The following is a 20460-nucleotide window of genomic DNA, read 5'->3' as shown; positions in this document are numbered from 1 at the left end:
TTGCTGGGAGTATTTCTACTAAAAAAACCAACAAAGCCTCATTAAATTCATACAATTTGTTGAGCAGCATTTCTACAACAAAACAAAACATAAACCGGCATTACTACAATTTATTGAGCAGTATTTCTGCTAAAACACCACAAAGCCTCATTAAATTAATACAATTTGTTGAGCAGTATTTCTACAACAAAACAAAACATAAACCGTCATTACCACAATTTGTCGAGCACCACAAAGCCTGATTAAATTCATACAATTTGTTGAGCAGCATTTCTACAACAAAACAAAACATAAACCGTAATTACTACAATTTGTCGAGCAGTATTTCTGCTAAAACACCACAAAGCCTCATTAAATTAATACAATTTGTTGAGCAGCATTTCTACAACAAAAAAACAACATAAACCGTCATTACTTCAATTTATTGAGCAGCATTTGTACTAACAATAACACAAAGCCCCATTAAAACAATTTGCAAGAAGATAAGCAGGAGAAAGTTAAGACTATAATCAGAGAATGTGATTAACGAAGGCAATATCCAGAGCTTATATATTATGTAATGAAACCGTGTCTCGAATACTGATGAAGAACTGTCTATAGAAATTGTGAAAAATGGCCTCCATTATCATTCACATCAATCTTATATCCAGGAAATCACTGTGAAATATTTGCCAATCTGACACTAGAAAACATTAAGCCAAACGATTTAGAATTTTTATGGGGCATTAAAACCCATTTCTTCGCCGGAAGGTTTCAAAACGTTTTCAGATTCCACCGTCGTCCTTCCTAATGGTATTTACGTACAATTGCCCATGGTAAATTGATGATAAACCAATTTCAATTCACAGTGTAGTACGGTTCAATGTCGGTATGTCGAATATGAGGGTGGCGGTGTAAATCGCTCGAAATTAAAATGGTTCGAGAATGGCGATATTCTTATTAAAATATACTAAGTAGAGGCTTAAAATCTCATTCATTCATTCATCATTCATTCCAAAAACTGAAGTAAGATAGGCGGATAGAAAATGAAATGAAATGGGGGTTAACGTCCTAGTGTTTTGCTCCGACTGGTCTACATTTTGCCCCGGCAGTGGCACTATGGCGTTTATATAGAATTTGTTTATATGTTAGTAACGGGTTCTATAGATTTGGGAACTTGGCAACTCAAAAATATATAAACCCAAGAAACAGTCAGTTCTTTAGTTACGTTTACTAACTATAAACTTATTAGAGTCTTATCAGTTGTTCCTTATACTGTTAGTTCCATCCCCGTATAGTATAGACACTGATTATTAGACAGAGATCGTCCTTATATTAGGGGGGTTGGACGGTCGAATGGTTAGCACGTGCGTGCTGTATCATAAGGCCTGTCATTGAGTCAACTGGCGTGGTTTCGAATCTCCGGTTGTACGTGACAAGGAGTAGGGTCGCCTGTCCAACCTCGTGGGTTTTCTCCCGGTCTTCCCGTTTCCTCCCACTGCTAAAGAAATAAAATTAAAAAAACATATGTTAGTCCCGAAATGACCTAGTTTGTGTCGAGTGGACGTTTAACCCCTTCTCTCTCTCTCTCTCTCGCTCGTCCCTATATTAATACACGACAATTTAGTTTCAGTGGGATACACAGATTCCCTTGGACCCTATGCCAATGGCCTCCAATTCCTATTGGTAAATCTGACTCTGATACAGAAATGATGATGATCCATGACAGACATATGGTATATTAATATTAATATCATGTTGACAGGCATGAAGGCCCGTTATTGATTGTTTGATAATGATCTACAGTAACGTTGTCCCCGGGATTTAATCCAGATTGTTTTAATATCGAATACTCACTTGGATAATTATACGAACATGTTTATAGACGTTCGTTTTGATAGCAATGCAAAACATGGGTGCATCACTGTACGACGCGAAGCATTGCATAAAAAAAACTCTCAGAAAGGTGTAGTCTGACGCTGAGTGGGCGTTAAACCCTATTTAATTCCAGTCTTCATAATAATACTAATCAAGACTTTTTTGGTAATATTATCATCCAAAGTCTTCGTCAATGAAAACACGAATTATTTGTCAATTTAAATCAATATTGATGTTGTGATCTTACCGGGAAAAGATGGGCTTCTGTTATCCAATATTTTAGACAAAATAAACATTTTACAATTGGTACACGAATCGTGTACCATGATGCGTTTCAGCGCCATTTGTAACATGGGACTCGAAGTACGAGGCTAGACTTATACAACGAGTAATGCTCAAGCGGTAACGCCATAGTCTCATCTGGAGAACATTCACAATAAATACTATCGGTGTAGACTCGAATAACCAGACGCTAGAGATTGCCATTCGATTGAGACTTCTGACGTATTTCGCCGAACATAACTGATTTGCAATTACAGTAAAAACGGAAACGATTAAATGCAAATCAGTTTAGATACATTCATATTATATTATTATATGCGTTGCTACCCATTTGTGTCAATTTCTAGGTCACAAATATTAGCGATTTAGCTTTGTTAACATCCTCTTCCACCACGGATGATATTAGACACACGTGCTTTTGTTAAATTTGGGATTGTTCACCGATTGAAGAGCTTCGACTCTCTCTCTCTCTCTCTCTCTCTCTCCCCCCAGTTGATCCATGGCTGGTTTAAATCAAACCTGCTGATCAATACTATAAACCTTCCCTCCACGTCTTCCCGGTGAATTAATCACAAGCTAATGAAGCTTAAACTTCTCAAAATTTCATCAGTATCATATTGACATTGCCAAGTAGGATGGAAAATTACTTGATGAAAAAATAAAAATACCGTTCGATTGAGTCTAAAAGGCCTACTATATGCATTGATTCTAGCAGCTGCTTTTGTAAGCTTTATCTTTGTAGAAAAGGCGTTGTCGCTTCACAATTACTCCATGCCACAGTAAGATGTTTAGTCGTTCAGACACGAAGCAACGCCGTTGTAGTATGATCGTGTACTCGTAAAAGCAAGTTGAAGCGTCGGCGAAAAGGCGACTTAAATTTCTCTCAATAATTGAAGAGATCTCTGGATTCCTCCCTCCGTAGGAAGCACAGGCTTCTAGTTGTTCGAGTAGAAGAATAAACACACTATACCCGTGTACTCGTGAAAGAATTGAAATAGGGTTTAACGTCCTACTGTTCTGCTCCGCTAATGAGGACGGGCCGTGTACTCGTAAAAAAGCCATTGGCAGTTGGACTACGATGAATCGAAAACGCAACAGTCCTAGTAAAAAATTCCACCATAGCACACTGCACGGCGTATACGCGTACTTATTAGGCGTAAAACAGAACGTTAAACCCCATTTCATGTTATTCTATTTTGCCTGAGTCAAAAGGCAACACCCAGTATTTCACGTTTTTCTTATTTTGAGAAAACAAAGGAAAAGGTAATGAATACAAATTAAACCCCAGCTCATCCATTGATTTGGCTATTGAGTTGCTAGGTTTTTCAGTGGCATACTAGGCAAATGACGGAAGTTGCTAGGTTGTGTCATGGGTGTAACTGCTTACAAAATCAAAAGATTGGAATATCTAGTACAACAACAGGAAGCACATACCCTAGTGACCACTCAATTTTGATTAAAAAAAAGGTGAGTTACTAGGTTTTGACTTTTAACGGGAATATTGACGTGGGCGATGTAAAACTAAAAAATATGTAATTCCGGAAATGACCTAGTTTGTGGTGAGTGGACATTATACCTCATTTGGTTCTAGCCGGCTTGATAACCGGGCATATTAAACAAACGATGGCTATAAATAAACTAATCTAACTGGAAACCCGAGACTTAGACCAATCTCTTGGTGAACAAAAACCTCCAGGATAACACTTGTTATGGCGGTTAATTTGATATCTGTAGGAACGTGTTTGGTTAATAAAGAGTTCTAAAGAAACGTGTCAATTGGCTAATTAGATTATAAAGGAACGGTGTAGAAATCATTGATTACTTGGTAACAGAAACATGTTCCATAATTATCATGTTTAGCACCCTAAGAAAAAAAAGGCTAGTTGGTTAAAGTGCATTGTGCTCATGCAGACAATTGGCACGTCATAATTTGATTCTTTTTTTTTTCCATTCCTCCATTTATATTGCCGATAAAGTGTCGAATAGTAATTAAGGGGAGAGAGAGAGAAGAGGGGATAACGTCAACTCGACACAAACTAGAGCATTTCGGGACTAAAATATGGTTCAATTTTATTTCAATAACTCACTCGCGCGTAGATGTCTTTAGCTTTGGGAGGACAACAGAGGACCCGAGGAAAAGCCACAAGGTTGAACAGGCCACCCTACTCCATGTTAATCGACAGCAATTAAGGAAGGCGTTGTGCTGTTCCAGACAATTGACATATCTTATGTTTTTTGTTTATCATGTTCTTGCATTAATATTGCCGGTGAAGTGACCAAATTGCATAAACTTATTGTTTTCGCCAAACTCTCTCTCTCTCTCTCTCTCTCTCTCTCTCTCTCCACTTTATTAGCCCAGTTGGTACAGAACAATAAGACATTAAGTCCCCTTTTAATTCACCCCGTAATTACCGTATATACGATATTTGACCGCTTCATACTAAAACCCTGACTACGTCACAGAGGAGATCTAGAATTGTCTCAATTGCTAAAACAGATTACGCACTCCGATGAATTAAGACCACGTGGTGCTTCCAATAATTGATGTAAACCACTAAACCCAATAGACAGGTCATTCAGTGTTATAATTGGAGGTGACCTAATATCCCTTGACCCCTGACCTACATCCTAAATAAGACACAATATACGCCTATTATTTCTTTTATACTGTATTCTGGCAATCTGATTCTGTATTCAAAAGAGGCTATCACATTATTTGATCTATCAGTATAATAAATTGTCTAGTTTCCAGAATCTTGACTTCTGAAAGGGTTGGTAATTTACCACTTCTCTGGCAATCTGTTTCACAGCCGTCTTTTAACTCTGTACAAGAAAGGTAACGACCAGTATAGTTCGGCGAGTGACGTCATATCATATGGCGTCGATAACATGTGCGTTGTTTACGCCGGACGTAGTAATGGAAACTGGTTCAGGCAGAATTGACCCTATTATTCATTATAGATCTCCGCGTTCAATTTTATGTAGGCTACCCATTTACACTAAAGAGGAGATATGTTTTATCCAGATATCGTCGGTGAAGTGTCAGGAGTTTATTCAAATACACTTTTTTGCATTTTTAAAATCTCTCAATTAATATGCACATTTCTGTCTAAGCTGTGCATCTCTACGCCATATAGAACTGTTCTGGGTATCATGTGTCCAAATGTTGACGATATGCTTCAAACACATTTATATATTTTTATAATAGTTAAAAATAAATTGGGTTAGAATTCAATATTCAGAATAAAAAAGATGAACCTGCCCGCCCATTCTTCCATCCTGGGTTTATTTCATAAAACCTTTCAAATATCTTTTTGAAACCGTATATATCTATCAGTCTATTATAGTAGTCGGCTAATTAGACATTTCTCTGATTTAATGATATTAAATTTGTGTTTTCATGGAAACAAATGTGTTTGGTATTCAAGTGTGTGTTATGGAAGGGAGTGGGTTGCTGGCGTCTTATCGTTCAACATCATACAATGTACTGACAACATTATACATGGAAGAATCGAGAATTGTAGTTTAAAATCATACAATGTATTGATAACGTTACATAAGGAATAATCGGCGATTGTAGTTCAACATCATATATATATATAGATAGAGAGAGAGAGAGAGACGGGTCTAACTTCGGCTCGACACATAGGTCATTTCGGAACGAACCTATGGTTCAATTATTTGAATAATTCGCTTGCATGTGGGGATCTTTAGCAGTGAGAGGAAACCGGACGAGGTTGAACAGTCGTCCCTACCCCCTTCACGTATAGGCAGGGAATCGAAACCACGCCACTTGACTCAATGACAGGCCTAGTGATACAATGCGCACGTGCTAACCATTCGGCCACCCAACACTGACTTTATATATATATATATCTAAAACACCCAAAAAACACACCAATACGTAAAATGATGTTAGTATTACATTGGCGAGAGGTCAGAGACCCATATTATATTGGCTAGAGGTCAAAGACCCAATCAACTTTACATATATTATATTCTTTGTTATAAAATCATGTCTGTTTTCTCGTCGTTTTTTTCTTCCAATATTGCTTAACAGATTACAAAGATTGTCATTCATTTGCTTTGACATTTACGTTTGTCGGCCTTAGCATATAAAGAAGTTGTTTTATTTTTCAAATTGGCATTAATTTGTTTGTTCTAATTTCTTGTAGGACGATTCAGTCACCAAATTAAAATTTTCAATGTCTCTAATTTTTGTTTGTTTATATTTGCCTACAATAGTGTAGTAAGTGAATCTCTGACAGGTATATCAGTCTAGACATAGTTCTGTTCCGTTCACTATTGATGATTTAATGGGATAATGACTGACACCAATATTGTCCTTCAATAATAGTATAGGAAGTGATGTCATGCCGCATGTACAATCTACAAGGGCGGTAGTGGCATGCCATCAATTCCTATATTATTATTAATGATATTCAATTACATTTTTGAATAACTGACACCAAAATTATCCTTTAAGGTTATCAAGTCGGTATGGCGGGTGTGGCGCCAGGCAGGGTAAGCTTACTCTTCCGGACACCTGTTACCACTGTTTGTCGGGTATTTTGTACACGGTGAACAGTCCATATGCTGATTACACTATTTTGCCTTATTACACTATTTTGAATATACCGTTTTTTTAGGACTTCGAATTTTGTCTAATTGTTTGGATTGTTCGTACTTGGTTTTATTTTATAAAACGTAACAGTATACACGTTGGCGTATACGTAAAAGAACCAATGACAGTTGGAATCAGAACACCGTCACGTGACTAAAAGACAGGCCATATGATCTAAAGTGCACGCCTTATACCATTCGAGTCAACTGGCGTGGTTTCGATTCCTTGGTTGTACGTGACAAGAAGTAGGTTGCCTGTCCAACCTCGTGGGTTGTCTTCGGGTCGTCCGGTTTCCTTCCACAGTTAAAGCCCCCAAAGCGCAAGCGAATTATTGAAATAAAATTGAACCATATATGTTAGTCCCGAAATGACCTACTTTGTGTCGAGTGGACGTTACCCCCTCCCCTCCCTCCCCCCCCCCCCCTCTCTCTCTCTCTCTATTTAAACCATTCAGCCACAAAAAAACCTCTGATCAATTCAAACACAAATTGTAAAAACTCCTCTATTGATGAAGAGTATGAATCTTGATCAAGTTCTTTTAACGGTTCACGGATCTTTAACCTATAATTCCACTTTATAGAGATTTGAAAGAATCTTTGATAAAAGCATGTTGATCCTGGGTGAACTTGAATCATTCGATATTGGCTCCACTCATGGGGAAAGTGTTGGTTAACAGCATTCAAGTTTTTCCCCATCGATCTCTTGTAAATCATGGAGTGGACGAAATAAATGCGATTTAGCATGTGTGCTTTATACCTTAAAGCATGTCGTCGATACAAATGTCGTGATTTCGATCCCACGCGGGTATCTGTATGTCATCCCGCTGATAAAGATCAAGGAGAACGCTAGATCGGAGACGGCCGTGTACATATGACGTCATATGTGGATTATGGTTAGGGTAAGAGTTAGGCTTGCTCCGGGGTTAGGGTCAGCCCTAGTTCTGTTTAAATCTCGAGACTTTGACAAAACCCTTACTCTTAACCCACAATCCACATATGACGTGGATTAATGGAATTATTGAATTGAAATGTTAGTCCCGAAAAGACCCAGTTTATCGTGTTATGGATATTGAATCCTAGTTCAATAATTTTAATTATTTCTTTTAACTATATAATTGAACAATGTTAGACACATCCTGTATTTTTCATACTGAGCTTGGACGTTTAACCTTATTTATAAGTGAACAATTAGCGACCTTGAATTAAATATGGCCATAATAGTACATTGTCACAAGATAATAACATAATTAATATCACTTGCTAGTAATAACTAGTCATTAATAATTATATTAATATAATTAATATCTATTAATTATGACATTTCTACATAAAACAATCTATACTCATTTCTGAAATTACAAGTACATAGTCAATTCCTCTCGTTAAGTCAAGTGCTACCCATCTTGTTCTTCTTGATGTAGGGGATGGGGAAGCGAATGGTTAGCGCGTTGGGGTTGTATCATAAGGTCTGTCATTGAGTCAACTGGCGTGGTTTCGATTCCCAGCTTAAACGTGGCAAGGAGTAGGATCGCCTGTCCAACCTTGTGGGTTTTCTCTGGGTCCCCCGGTTTTCTTCCACTGCTAAAGACCCATACGGGCAAGCTAATTATTGAAGTAAAATTGAACCATATTATGTTAGTCCCGAAATGACCTAGTTTGTGTTGAGTGGACGTTAAACCCATCCCCTCTCTCTCTCTCTCTCTCTCTCTCTCTCCTATCGTTAAGCCACCCATATTGTTCTTCTTGTTGTTCTTAGCTAAGGTTTCATGTGCGATTGAAACAAAACGAAATTTGGGATTGTTCACTGATTGAAGAGCTTCGATTATGCAATACAAATACAGAGAGAGAGAGAGTGAAATGGGGTTTAACGTCCACTCGACACAAACTAGGTCATTTCGGGACTAACAAATGGTTCAATTTTATTTCAATAATTCGCTTGCGCGTAGGGGTCTTTAGCAGTGGGAGGAAACCGGAGGACCCGGAGAAAACCCACGAGGTTGGACAGGCGACCCTACTCCTTGTCACGTACAACCGGGGATTCGAAACCACGCCAGTTGACACAATGACAGGCCTTATGATACAGCACGCACGTGCTAACCATTCGGCCATCCAACCCCCCTTCAATACAAATACAATGTATGATAACTTTGTAAATGCTGTAGGGAATTGGACCATTTTTGGGGCTGACAATCCTATAAGAGAATAAATGTTCCAAATATTATATTTTACAAGAGATTTCTATAGCATCATGACTTTCATGTGCGGGGGAGATCACGTGGCTAAGTGAGTAAGACGCTGGCTCGCTAGCCTGGAGGTCGGGTGTTCAATCCCTGAATTGGCCGAGAAAGTTCATCCTGATTTATCGGCGCCCCCCCCCCCCCTTGTCAGTGATGCAGGACGGATGGCCTGACAAGGACAGCTGTCTAGTCATTCGGATGGGACGAAAACCGAGGTCCCGTGTACACATTGGCGTGCACCTAAAAGATTCCTACAAAGTTAAAAACATCCGGTTGGCAAATATTTCCAGTTATCTACAATTATCTCCAAAGTTTTAACCTACCCTTTAACAGCAACCACTATGCTTAAAAATTAGCAACAACCTATAACCTACCCATTAATAGCAACCACTATGCTTAAAAATTAAGAGATAGCAACAACCTATAACCTACCCATTAATAGCAGAAATGAAATGGGGTTTAACGTCCTACTGTTCTGCTCCTATACTGGGCTAATGAAGACGGACATACGCCATACAGTGCCCGGGCAGCGGCACTACGGCCTACTCTTATATCGAATTCCAACTGCCAAGTGATCTTTTACGTGCATTCTAATGTAAACACGGGACCTCGGTTTTTGGTCTCATCCGAAGGACTAGACAGCTGTCCTTGTCAGGCTCTCCGTTCTGCACCACTGACAAGGGGAAACCACGCCGGAAAATCAGGATGAACTTTCTCGGCCAATGAAGGGATCGAACACCCGACCTCCAGGCTAACGAGCCAGCGTCTTAACCACTTAGCCACCGTGGCTCCCCACTAATAGCAACCAATATGCTTAAAATTAAGACATACCAAAAACCAATAACTTACCCTTTAAAAGGAACCAATATGTTTAAAAATTAAGAAATAACAAAAAAACTTTAGTAGGAGATTTAACTAAGTCCGGAGTTAAGAAACCAACTCTAAGACGTCTGTTACATTGTAAGTTGTATGTAACAATTGGTAATGCCATAATCTGTTCTACTATTGTCAATACAATAAAGAAATTCATCACTCAGAAAAGCAACGTTTGTCTTTTCAATAAGTAGCTTAGTTTGTTTTACGTTAAGGTGATGTGTCATCCAATCACAAAATTTACGCTCAATCACAGTTCTTATAAGCCTCATTGTACAAATACATTAAGGGTGAATTTTTTGGTCGCTTTTTTCTTTCCTTTTTTATGTTTTGGATGACCTAGTTTAAATCTGTTAGACTATTTTGATTTCTGACATCTTGAATACCATGTGCTATAACTCCTGTTCTCCTTTAAGCAGGCTACAAATACATTAAGGGTGAGTTTTTTGGTCGCTTTTTTCTTTCCTTTTTTATGTTTTGGATGACCTAGTTTAAATCTGTTAGACTATTTTGATTTCTGACATCTTGAATACCATGTGCTATAACTCCTGTTCTCCTTTAAGCAGGCTACAAATACATTAAAGTTGAGTTTTTTTGGTTCCTTTTTCTTTCTTTTTTATGTCTTGGATGACCTAGTTTAAATCTGTTAGTTAGACTATTTTGATTTCTCCCGGGACTGTACAGCGCAGTGGACGCTTACGGCTAGCCCCCGGATCCATTCACTTTTTTGAATTGTCTGTATGTTTGTGTTTTCCTGAGTATGATGTCCTGTCCGTGTATTCGTTTTTGTGTAAGTTTTGTTTGGTGCAGCCCACCTGCACTTACTATTGAATACCATGTGCTATTTCTCCTGTCTTCCCGTAAGCAGGCTACAAAAACATTCATCCGGATTTTCTTTTCATAAAAATTGATAAAACATTCTGGAGATGTATTAGAAACTCGAAATCCCATAACTTACTCTAGGTCGTGTTCAAGCAATCTGCAATAGAATTAGTTTGGTTTACTAGGAAAGCCATCAATCCTGTAATAAAGTCAGCCTGGATCGAAGATTACATAACCTAACTTCTTAGATTGATTTGTGCCGGTCATAGCTCCTGTAACATAGTTCGTTTAATAGTAGCATCGAATTGAAATGGGGTTTAACGCCCTACTGTTCTGCTCCGACTGGGCTATTAATAAAAACGGGTAGTAGCACCGAAAAACACTACAAAACAGGATAATGATAGTTCATTGTTAATACCTACAAAGAACTAGAAGTACTAGCTGTGTGTATTTACAATACGATTGAGAAGGGGTATCGGGTGTTCCCTTTGTTCTTTCTACTGATTAAACTGATTAAGATTAATACCGCCTATCTAACCCGGTGGAGTTTCTCCGTGTCATGTGGTCCCCCCCCCCCCCCTACTGATAGGAGCAAGCGAATAATTGAAAAAACAAAACGGAACCATATGTTAGTCCCGAAATGACATAGTTTGTGTCGAGTGGACGTTTTACTAAATTGGCTAAACCTTTCCATTTTTTTGTTTTTCTACACCAACCAAGAAAATGAACGCATGGTGTCCCCATGCATGGTGTCCTTCAAGCGTCACGTACAAGTGGGGTATCGAAATCTCGCCACCTGTGGCTCATTGCCTGTGTTAAAGCCACCTATTAAAATGAAATGGGGTTTAACATGCTACTTTTCTGCACCAACCAGTTCAATGGGGCTCTTTGCTACGAGGCACGTTTGGCACGGACAGTTGCGTTTCCGCTTACTTTACGTCAAATTCCAACTTGCCAGACCTTTTGTTGACAAAGGGGAAACCTGTATGGAATATCCGTGCGTACTTTCTTGGAAAACACTGTGATCGAATTCGGGATCACCTGGTTAGTCACACTGATCAGAAGTGAATATTCGCTAGGCCTCTACAATCACTGATAAGGATGACATCGATGCGACTTAATAAGCCAGAAATATTAACTTTTTTCCTCCGACAAATTAAATCCTAAAACATTTTTTTTTATGTATTAGAAAAATAAATAAAGGCGTTTGACGTATTTGTAGGTAAAAATTATTTCCTATTTAGTGCAAATGAGTATTAAAATGAGTAAAATGCCCCATTCTGCCCGAATTAGAATGTCTTATGTAAACAATCCACGCGCCATTGAGTCAATGATTGACGCCGCGTGATGAAATATCACGTGTTAAAAGTAGTCATCTTTTACAGAGATATTAGAAGACTTTCGTAATCCTCTGTGAAACAGATTGCTGGTTAGTGGTAGCTGGCGCTATGTATTCACTGCGCCACGATGGGTCCTATAAACGCCAAGAATTAGAATCAATCTCCAGCCATAATTTGATACGAGTGCTATAATAATGCACATAGTTTTTTATTCCAGAAGACAAAGACAAGAAAATTAGAGATAGTTTGGCATAACCATGCTTATTATTGCCTGCGATTATATTATATAAAATATAAATAATAACTGTATTAAATGACTTTAAATGAGAAACGAGCGAATTTGTAACTAATAACGCCTATAAGGTCAGAACCGCGTTCTAAATATGTAAATAGCGGAGGTGTTTAACTTCCCCCGTGGACCTTATGAATTATCTTATAGATGCCTATCAATTTCTATTACATGTTACGACCATCTATAACTAACATAATAATATCCAACAAGTGCGAACCGAGGATCAATATATCATAATCTGCTTCGGGTTTTATTAGATTGCCAGGGCCATTGTAGAAGATGATTAATTCGTTGTCTGGAAGGGTTGTGGTTTCATTTTGACTAATTTCTAATCTTACTACCGTACATGACGGACGTTGATGTCTTTGAGTGGCGCGGAAATTGAATTCTCGGAGGAAATCTGCAGAACAAACCTTCAAATGGCTGAAATAACACACACACACCAGCTTAGCCTGTGAGACTTTCCTTGTAGAAATTGAAGATAACGCCAACATAATTTTCTTTCCAATTAAAACACAGTTCGTCTTACGTTTCAAACTCTGGGGGTTGGATGGCCGAATGGTTTGCACGTGAGCGCTGTATCATAAGGTCTTTCATTAAGTCAGCTGGCGATTCCCCGGTTTGTATGTGACAAGGAGTAGAGTCGCCTGTACAACTTCCGGTTTCATCCCATAGCTAAAGAATCCAACGCGCAAGTGAATTATTGAAATAAAATTGAACCATGTGTTAGTCCTGAAATGACCTATTTTGTGTCGAGTGGACGCTAAACTTCTCTCTGTAATCGATGTGTGCGCAGATTTCTGGGACGCACGTTCTGTCAATGCGCCCCTCCTCAATAATTTCCGTAATCAAGAATTTAGTGATATTCAGCTTACTATTTCGCCTCCATCCTGCATCACTGACAAAGGGGAACCACGCCGGAAAATCTGGATGAACAACCGACCTCCAGGCTAGCGGGCCAGCGTCTTAGCCACTTAGCCACCGTGCGTGATCCCCCAGGACGTTAAAAGCCTAGACTGACTTACTAGAGAGAGCGAGAGAGAAATCGGGTTTAACGTCCACTCGACACAAACTAGGTCATTTCGGGACTAACATATGGTTCAATTTTATTTCCATAATTTGCTTGCGCGTAGGGGTCTTTAGCAGTGGGAGGAAACCGGAGGACCCGGGGAAAACCCACGAGGTTAGACTGACTTACTAATAAATGACTGTGTCCTGGGGCTTGTGATCATATTTTCAATTAACAAGATAACGAGAAATGTTGAGTATAGAATGGTAAATACATTTACAGATTGGTCTATTATCCTATTCAAGAATGACAAAAAAATAACCCCGAAACCGGAAGTGGTAGACTAACGCCACCTGGCCTATGTTACTCCCCGGTCCGAGCTACCCCTTACACCAAATTTCAGACTCGGGGCAGACCTAGTGTAGCCGCCAACCCCGAACAGACAGACAAACAGACAGACAGACAAACGACAGTCACAAATATTAGTATAGAAGATAGATGGATTTATTCTTGTTCTCGAGGAACGTTTTTAGAAAGACAAAACACACATCCTGAAAACGTCAATCATGTGACGACTTCTGTATATTCTAATCTCTCATCAATTTTGGGTCAGTCTATTTTCATGTTGGTTGGACCTGTCTATTCTGGGCCAGGGTGGTCGGTAAGATTGGAAAGTCCTACATGTGCGCTAGACATAACAGTGGTTCGTGCTACGAGGTAACCACCCCATCGCAAACCCAGATAGATTAATGTGACGTCTCCAAATAGCCCATATCTCCTTTCAAACCGACCTTGCAAATAAATAGACAAGACCATTAATCTTAACGTCATGAATTCAGTTTATTCGACTATCCTCTGTCCATAAGGGTGGTTGGATGGCTGAATGGTTAGCGTGCGCGCGCTGTACCATAAAGTCTGTCATTGAGTCGACTGGCGTGGTTTCGAATCCCCGGTTGTACGTGGCAAGGAGTAGGGTTGCCTGTCCAACCTCGTTGGTTTTCTCCGGGTCCTCCGGTTTCCTCCCACTGCTAAAGACCCCTACGCGCAAACGAATTATGTAAATAAAATTAAACCATATGTTAGTCCCGAAATGACCTAGTTTGTGTCGAGTGGACGTTAAACCCCATTTCTCTCTCTCTCTCTCTCTCTCTCTCTCTCTCTCTCCATAAACCTATGAAATGAAAATGCATTAATCCTTAGATTAGAAACTTCCACTATTTGACCCTGGGGTTCGAGAGGATTGATCATATAGAAAAAGACAATTTTACATTATCGATAATTTTTGTCTGCACACAAATATAGAGCCATCAACACTATAATGAATAATAGCACGAAATGGAAATTTCCGACCAATATTGCACAAAATATATCTATTAAAAAACCACAAAGAATCTGGAGAGTTATCCATCGAAACTATTTCAGGCGCGAGTCATATTATACGCAATCGAATACATTGTGCATACAAAACCATTAATCGTAATAAACATTCGGATACTTAACAATACATTAAAATGAAACGTCATATGCAGTCGAATATATCAACAATACAAAGAAATGTCATATGTAATCGAATACATCAGTACGACAATGAATGGCCATAAATACAATCGAATACATGAACACTAAACTTGAACGCCATATGCAATCGAATACATGAACACAACAATGAAACGCAATATCGTCGGTGAAGTGTCAAGGGGTTGTATCTCGGGAAATTAGTCAAATACAATAAAACGCCATATGCAATCCAATACATCCACAATACAATGAAACGCCACATGTTATCCAATACATCCACAATACAATAAAAACGTCATATGCAATACAATAAAACGTCATATACAATCGAATACATCAACACAACATAAACTAAACGCCATATTAACCGTATACATATTAGAACCATGAACGACTCCCCAATCACAATCGCATACATTTATATGTTCCGGAGGTGTGGTGCTTTTGATTGTTCAAACATATTTAACGTATTATAATCTTTTTATTTTCAGAATTCCATTGTAACGAAAATTATAACAGCGCCAAACGAAAGAATGGAACCATATCAAGTCCGTTTTACCCACGGTCGTATCCTTCAGATGTCACATGTCGCTATACATTTCAGGGAGTGGGTAGAGAGAGAGTACAGATTCGTTTTACACACATGGATCTGTACTATCCTGGTGGGGATGCAACTAACCCGGGCGAGTAAGTACACTTTAGTTTTTATAATCATTGAATTAACAAGCAGTATTTGAAAAGTACCACGCTTTCACGAACCCCGATAGAAATACTGTCCCTGTATCGGTGCTTACTGACACTAACCGGTACCCTTGTAAATCCCGGACAATAGAACGTTCAAAGTTCAAATCGGCGGCCATCTTGAAATTATGCTAATTAGACCTTTTCCAGAAGTCCGTTTTTTTGGAGACTTTAGTTCGTAAACCCAGAAAACCTGGCCGTACAGAATGATAATCAAAAGCTAGATAACTTTGTTTTGAATAGTGTTTATATATTTACCAGTTGGGTTAGTTGTTTTGGATAGTTTTTATACATTTACCAGTTGGTACAAACGTTAAACCCCATTTCAGATTAAACCAACGCGTGGATATTTAGAATTGCAATCTGATTAAAATACAGATCAATATTTCGTTTCGTTGTTTATACTTCCGATGGTCTCTACTACATGATGATCTGACCAGTTGTAGTGGAAGGTCGCGTCAGGGGCCATACGAGAGGCTTTTGACACTATGGCGTCAGACATTCGATTAACCAATCAACGTTGATATTTCTAGTGGTTTACCTACAGTTCAGTGCACCTCACGCCAAAAACTCGTCGTAACAAACCGTTTCATTAGCTAATACCTCACATCATCCAGAACGCTAGTTATATAACAACTCTTCCAGTAAAGGGGGTGGATGGCCAAATGGTTAGCACGCGCGCGCTGTATCATACGGTCTGTCATTGAGTCAACTGGCGGGGTTTCGATTCCGCGGTTGTACGTGACAAAGAGTAGGGTCGCCTGTCCAACCTCGTGGGTTTTCTCCGGGTCCTCCGGTTTCCTCCCACTGCTAAAGACCCCTACGCGCAAGCGAATTATTGAAATACAATTGAACCATGTGTTAGTCCCGTAATGACCTAGTTTGTGTCGAGTGGACGTTAAACCCCATTTATCCCTCTCTCTCTCTTCCAGTAAAGACAAATAAAACGAAACTTTGTACTATAAAAAACGAAACGAAATATGATCTGTGTTTGAATCAGATTCTTTTAATTGTGTTTTGATTTCAGTTGTGAAGGAACTGATTCCATCTCAGTTCACGTGATCATCAGCGGTAAACCAGCCAATCTCGGAACTTATTGTGGTAAAAAATTACCCCCGATGTTGATGTCTAATGAACCGAAGTTGATCGTCGAGTTCCGCAGTGTTCAGTCTTCAACGTATGTCACGGGATTTCAAGCTGACTACAGTTTTGTTACAAGTAAGATTTTAGCGTAATTGTATGGCTCTGTTACGGTTATAGGACTTTATACAATCACTGTAAATTTGATATCGCGCGTGGTTTCGATTCGCTGGTTGTACGTGACAAGGAGTAAGGTCGCCTGTACAAACTCGTGGGTTTTCTCCGGGTCCTTCGGTTTCCTCCCACTGCTAAAGACCCCTACGCGCAAGCAAATTATTGAAATAAAATTGAACCATGTGTTAGTCCCGAAATGACCTAGTTTGTTTCGAGTGGACGTTAAACCCCACTCCTTTCTCTCTTTCGAATATGTCACCAATACAATGAAACGCCATATACAATCGAATATATCACCAATACAATGAAACGCCATATGCAATCGAATAGATTTACAATACAATGAACTAACGCCATATTAAGCATCAGGGTTGATCTCACCATTACTAACTCTTTATATTTTCAGATTTCGGCATCAATGAAGGAAAACAAGATAACAGGGGAGGTAATTCTAATTCTGTTACTCATTCGGTGTTAGACACGCTCTTCCTAGGGAAAGGACCAAATATACTATGGGTATTTCTAACTACCAGAGTAATATTTGGCATTTCACGAGCCAAAAGGGACGTTCGGTAACTCACAACCAAAAGTTTTTCAATTGTCTGTGATGTTTAGTAGAGAGCCTAGCAAGTAAGGACATCTGGTCGCTCAGATCGGACGAAGAATCGAGGTTCCATGCACACGTTGACATGCACGTAAAAGAACCCTTGGCACTTTTATTGAGACGAATAGCAGGCTACACCGGCGCTGTCCTGAAAAAACTTCCCTCGTAGTACACTGCATGGTATAAACCTATCTTTACGGGGACATTAAACGTCATTTCATTTCATCTCACCCAACCCTCCTCGTAGTATTTTTCTATCTACGAAACGGCGTACAGTGTGATAATTTAATGTTTATCTCCTTTGTTTTTCCAGTGTGTATGTTTAACTTCTTTAGTACGAAACAATCACAGGGCACTTTCAGTTCGCCAAATTATCCGGGCTTATATCCACGAAATACTGAATGTCATTATCTATTCTATGGACGTGGAAAGGAAAGAGTCCATATAACGTTTCCAGTATTTCAGGTGGATGGCATTAGTCCAAAGTAAGTTCATATTATTCTTTGAGTGACATGTAGCGATCGGGGACACATTAACACAGTTTTTTTTATGGGAAACAATCACTAGTTTTATTCTAAAAGCACAACGTTACGATAAGTATCCTCGTATCGTTTTAGTCGTCAGCACCCTTGAAATCCTACATAAAAACAATATTAAACGACAAAATAGCAAATAAATGGCGGAAATCGTCGGGTCAAATTTGTCAACGATTTTCGTCTTCAGCACCCATGAAAACCCATGGAAAGATATATTCAACGACAAAACAGCAAATAAATGACCTTGTTGCTATGGGATTTTGTTTTGGAACATACCAAATCTATTGTGAGTTGTGTAGCTTCGAATGGATAAGGCTCATTCAGTTTTTGTCCGATTCAAACAAACTATACATCAAATTGAAGGTAATGAGTTGGAGAATGTGAAAATAACAATAACCCAATTTTTAAAATTTCCTCACTGCGACTCAGTATGCCATGGGTGGGGGGGGGGGTCACATTTAGTAAACTTGAGGTTAATATTATATATAACAGTCATAGTGAAACCATTTAAAGAGGTCGCTAGTTTCCTCGTTAGGGGATTTATAAACGATTTTATCCGATTAAAAGGAAGTCCATCAAAATGTTTTATCCAACAATATTAGCTGGCGCTGGTTTGTTTGCATTGTCAGCAGAGGATTGCAAATGTTGCAATATTTTTAAATCGTTATATATTGGAAAATGTAGAACGTAATTGAACTATTTTTGAACAGATATTATTTATTATAATTGGCAAGATTAAAAATCCCCAAATGATGATCAGCCGTACACAATAAAAGGCTACGTTGATGACTAGCCGAGTATATTTTATTCCAGAAGTATCAACGGAAGCGGGGTCGTGGTGTCGGCGTGGGTAAGACGCCGACTCGTTAACCTGGAGGTTCCGGGTTCGAGCCCTGCATTTGCCGAGAAAGTCCATCGGGATTTTCCGGTGTGCTTCCCTAATGTAAGTGGTGCAGGATGGAGGGCCTTGCAAGGGATAATTTATAGTCGTTTGGATGGGACGACAAACAGAGGTCCCGCGAAGCCCCGTGTACACGATGGCGTGTACGTAAAAGATTCCTTAGCAGTTGGAATTTTATGTAAGCGTAGGCCGTAGCACACTGTATGGCATATGCCCATCTCCATTAGCCTAGTAGGACGTTATACCCCATTTCATTTCATTTAATTTTATTTCCATTCATTTTGTTTTTTAATGGAGCTAGCTACATGTGGGACAGTCGGATTGGAATTGCTTAGATAATTTACATAAACCCGTCACCCTAACCTAGAGATCATTTCAATATTTGAAACTTTCAGATAATTTAATAAGCTATTTCATCGCGTTCTGGGAAAAATGGAATGGCTCGTTTAAAAAGTCTATGATTTTATCTATTTTTAGATGTGAAGAGGGCACAGAAAGCGATTACGTTTCATTTTCAAATTTTGCTGAAACTGAAGATCGAAAGATGCATCGGTTATGTGGCGTTATAACAGAAGAAAAAAGACGCCATATTGAATCTGATGGGCCTTTCTTCCGAGTGATATTCAAATCTAATGACGTCTATGATGCCGAGGGTTTTCAAGCCTTTTTTAAATTTCGAGGTATGTCGGAGGAAAAGGAGACTCTTTATCAAAAGCATGGTACGGATGAACATATTCATGGACTCGAAGGTTCGGGTAAGTCACTTGTATCAGTCTGCAGCTGCCGGTCACTCAAACCATACCAAACTTTCTGTTTAATCAGTGGTCCCAATCCACATGACTCTGATAGTAAAATATATCACGCCAATCACACAGTTCTAACACTGGCAAATCTATCTTTTGGCTAAAGTGGAACCTCAATATTTTTTACATTTTCAATTTTTTTTGGTATCAAATTCCACGCGTAAAACAAAAACAAACACAAACAAATTATTCAGAAGACAATTTTCTAACTTGTGGATTAATTCGTTTCACTTAATACAAAACATAAGCCATAATTTATGTCTTCACCTAATACAGCACCATTAGTAAATCACTAAATATATTATTTGTTTTATCAATTTTAATTTCTATTGGTTTGCATGTTTACGAAAATAATCTGGAATGTTTGCATGATTTTCGATACAAGCATGACACTTAATAACTTAACGAGTTCCTTAAAACACAAAAAATAAGCACCAATTTTTTTTATAAGCATCTTGATATTATTTATCTTTAAAATGACAAAATATTTTTTTTTATGTTTTTATTTATTTACAACTAATCAGAACCTATATTCATTCTTATCATTGATAAACTTTAGACTTTTATGAGATGCTTTTCAATTTGACTATGATTTTGAAATGATATTAATTTATTAGCAAAAATAGTAAGCCTATTCTTGAATGCTTTTTAAAAGACAGATAACTTTTTAATTATTAGTAAATTGCTCGATTATTATTTTTCATTTTTACAAATTGTACATTGAATTGATCAACCAGTGATATTGTTTTAATAAAGAGCGAGAGAGAG

The 20460-nt window shown here is 38.6% G+C and overlaps 1 protein-coding gene across 9 annotated transcripts in view; it reads left to right on the top strand.

The window, feature by feature from the left end:
- Window positions 1–20460, top strand: part of LOC126810233 (suppressor of lurcher protein 1) — a 413673-nt gene that overhangs the window by 384793 nt on the left and 8420 nt on the right. For 7 of the 9 annotated variants that reach the window (XM_050535226.2, XM_050535228.2, XM_050535224.2 and 4 more), the window contains 5 exons: window positions 15345–15540; window positions 16622–16812; window positions 17255–17293; window positions 17766–17937; window positions 19367–19644. In XM_050535226.2, coding sequence (XP_050391183.1) covers window positions 15345–15540; window positions 16622–16812; window positions 17255–17293; window positions 17766–17937; window positions 19367–19644 — 876 coding nt within the window. The remainder of the gene's footprint in view (window positions 1–15344; window positions 15541–16621; window positions 16813–17254; window positions 17294–17765; window positions 17938–19366; window positions 19645–20460) is intronic. The other 2 variants (XM_050535225.2, XM_050535229.2) reach the window with 2 other exon arrangements.

This window comes from Patella vulgata, chromosome 2 (genome assembly GCF_932274485.2).
Source record: "Patella vulgata chromosome 2, xgPatVulg1.2, whole genome shotgun sequence".
Taxonomy (NCBI): Eukaryota; Metazoa; Mollusca; class Gastropoda; family Patellidae; genus Patella; species Patella vulgata.
Note: the sequence above shows the minus strand (reverse complement) of the source record. Positions and strands in the feature narration are given on the sequence as shown.